General features: G+C 38.4%; 1 protein-coding gene across 1 annotated transcript in view; it reads right to left on the reverse strand.

Moving 5' to 3' along the window:
- Nucleotides 1-3,453, reverse strand: part of OLFML2A (olfactomedin like 2A) — a 139,907-nt gene that overhangs the window by 23,490 nt on the left and 112,964 nt on the right. Inside the window, exon 8 of the mRNA XM_018560176.1 lies at nt 742-927. Within this exon, the coding sequence (XP_018415678.1) occupies nt 742-927 (186 nt within the window). The remainder of the gene's footprint in view (nt 1-741; nt 928-3,453) is intronic.

Raw genomic sequence — 3,453 nt, forward strand, 5'->3', positions numbered from 1 at the left:
AAGGGGATGTATTGCAGGGACAAGTCTATAATTTTGCCACTTTATAGATCATTGGTTCGACCTCATCTGGAGTACGCGGTCCAGTTCTGGTCACCAGTACTAAGAAAAGATGTCCTTGAGTTGGAAAAAGTCCAGCGGAGGGCAACCAAACTAATTAGGGGTATGGAGGACCAGAGCTACGAGACAAGGCTACTAAATTTAAACATGTTCACATTGGAGGTGAGGAGATTAAGGGGGGATATGATCTCCATGTACAAAATGTTCAATGGTGGCAGCAACATTAGCGATAAACTGTTTAAAATTAACTCCATTACAAAAACTAGAGGCCACCACCTAAAATTGGTGGAAAAAAAATTCCAGCACAAGGGGCGAAGGGGGTTCTTCACAGTAAGATCAGTTAGGGTCTGGAACTCACTGCCACAGACAGTGATTTCAGCAAAGAATGTGGAATTGTTCAAGAAACTTTTGGACGATTTCATAAGGGACCGTAATATACAGGGGTACAGGTACTCCTAGAATGAGATCCTAATAGGTTGGACTTGATGGACTAATGTCTTTATTCAACCTCAAATACTATGTAACAGCTGGAGTTCCAAGGTTGCCTACCCATGACCTATGGGCAGCGAGTTTATATGATTGAACAGGACAAGAATGTTCGCTCCAATTGCAAAATATGCCTAACTGATATTCCCACTTACATTTAAAAGATCTTGCAAGATATTCAAGTTATGTTTTTCATACCTTGTTTGAAATTGTCTAGATTTCTGAACTCCACTAGATTATTGCCATAGTAATAATTAGTTACGTAGATTCTGTCATCCTTTGCTCTAGGGTCTTTCATCCAAGCACCTTCATTGCGGCCATAACTGTGATGCTTTTTTGGTGCCTCAACTGATGCGATGGTGCCTTCACATGCTCCTTCCCTAACTGGAAGAAAATAGTTTTATGATACGACCATACAATTTCAAACGACTGTTCACTTATAATAAAAAAAACAGCTGGGTCCCATGATGTGTTTCATAAAATTATGCTGGCCATAGCAACCAGTCAGCTTCCATATTTGGATTTGTGACAGATAAGAGAAATAACAGAAGACTGTGGACATGCTATAATTTCTTCTATAAAAACCTAGATAAAAAAGAAAATACTGTATATTAAAAAAGAACTAAAGAAACACTAAAACTCACTGGAAAACATAAATATTATCACATGCTATGCATTTGGAACTTTGGAAATCATTTAAAAGGGGGTTATACACAATTATCACAGATCTGCAGAACAGGGAAAACGTCAGAGCACATCAGTTCTGTAAACCTAAATAATACAGTTTTTTTCATTAGAAATTTCCATCAATTATCAGATATTATTTTCTACAGTTGACTAAGTCCTAAAATGAGTGCCTGCAAAACACAACACAAAAGCAGAAACGAGATAGGCAGTGGAACCAAGAAAGGAGAGAACAAACAGCAGCAAAAGCAACAGGCTGACATGGTAAGCAGAGCACAGGGTCGTTTTCCAACTACACTTCTTCCTGGGCCTTAATATGCAATATAGGTACTGTGAAAAACTGTTTTTTAAAGTCATGTGATAATAGATCACGGACACTGATAGACCTTTTGTAATAATGCACCTGTGGCTGAGTTTGGGTCATAGATCATGCATCGCTAAAGGAAGTAGCAGATATTAAACTGCTGGAATTGCTTTGCATTGCCATTTTAGACCATGTCTGGCACTTAAGTGGGGCTACTATGTAGTATTCCAGCCTTAGTCCTTTAGGCGCCCTGTGCGATAAAGCTTTACAGTGCCCCCTCAGTGGCCACACCCATTTTCCAATATCCGCACCATTTAAAGACTCCCATTTTGTTAAGCCCCAAAGAAACATATTAAAGAGTATGATAAAAATAAAACTGTTGTACAAAGCTATTAATCTTGTAGGCAAAATATAAGAATTCTTATTAAATAAAGCAACAGTAGGCAAACAAGCAAACAATAAATGTCAAACTAAAAAAAGAGTCTATAAAAATAAAGTGTCAGGTGGTCATGCAGACATTTTTTTCAAGTAAGTGAATCTGGAAAAGTAAAAATAAAAAACAGAACACAAAACCTAGACTACATGTTAAATTAATGAATTACTATATGCCCGAATATATGAAAAATGTATTCGGGCACATAATAATTTGTTTGAGAATGTGCAGCTGCCATGTTGGCCACCGGCGCATTCTGCGAATGCGAGCCACCATCTTGGATGCGGGGAGCATGACGTCACATGACGCCATGCATGCGTGGCCTCAGGTGACATCACATGCCGATATAGGCGCCGCTATCTACCTAGATATACACCAAGATGTCAGCGCCCAAAATGTGCGGTGTCATATGATGTCATGCGCCCTGCCTCCAGAAACCAAAATTGGATAAACATTTTTTTGTTTGATGAAACGAATGAAAAAGTTTTTAGTTTTTCTTCATTTCATCTGAAATTAATTTTTTAGTCTTTGCACATGTGTGTGTGTGTGTGTGTGTGTGTGTGTGTGGCAATTTTCACTTTTTTTTAAAATAGTTTTTAAAATGTTTGTTTGCCTCAGTCTTCCCAACTACATTGTGTTTACACTAGCTTTTTAAAATCTGACCTTAATCTGTTATTTGGAGTTTGATTTAGCCTGTTATTTGGAGTTTGCTTTGTCTGCCATCAGTCTTGACCCCTTGCCAGTTTGACCGCTCTTTTGTCCTCCAACCGCATCAAACTCTTGCCTGCCTTAGTATGCTTTTGCTTGGAAAACTTAGTTCTGTGCCTGTTTGTTTGCTGATTGACTGTCACTGCCACTCATAGGGGTGCTCTGGGGCGTCTGTGGTGCAACATCCCTTCAGTGGCTCAGATGAAAAAAACAATGCTCCGGGGGTTGCAATTCAGAGTTTGGTGACGCATATAAATAAGGAAAAAAACAGCAACCCATAGTACAGGCAGTCCCTGGGTTACATACAAGATAGGTACTGTAGGTTTGTACTTAAGTTGAATTTGTATGCAAGTCGGAACAGGTACATTTTTTAAGTGTAACTCCAGCCTAAAAAACATTTTTTAGTTTTGGATAGCATAGGGAAGGGTCACGTTTGTGTTTCTGTCTGTTCCCCTTGGTCAGAAGATTATAATATAATAAAAAAACTTTTATTTAAAATGACACACCAAAAAAGTTTTTATTTTATTTTATATTTTATAAACTTTATTTTTTATTTGTTTGCATTTTTACCTCTTTTTTGTCTGTAGTTTTCGGTTTTGGTTTAAACTTTTTTTTTTTTTTTTTACTTTAATGCTGGAAGCAATAGCCAGCCTGCTATTGGATATTTTAAATTGCAATAGCAGGCTGGCCATTGCATCTGCCCACCGTCAATCAGCAGAGGAGGGCCTGAAGGAGAAAGGTCTCCATCAGGTCCTCCCATGCTGATTGACAGCAGGCAGTG

This window comes from Nanorana parkeri, unplaced genomic scaffold (assembly GCF_000935625.1).
Source record: "Nanorana parkeri isolate BGI_ZX_2015 unplaced genomic scaffold, ASM93562v1 scaffold437, whole genome shotgun sequence".
NCBI classification, from domain to species: domain Eukaryota; kingdom Metazoa; phylum Chordata; class Amphibia; order Anura; family Dicroglossidae; genus Nanorana; species Nanorana parkeri.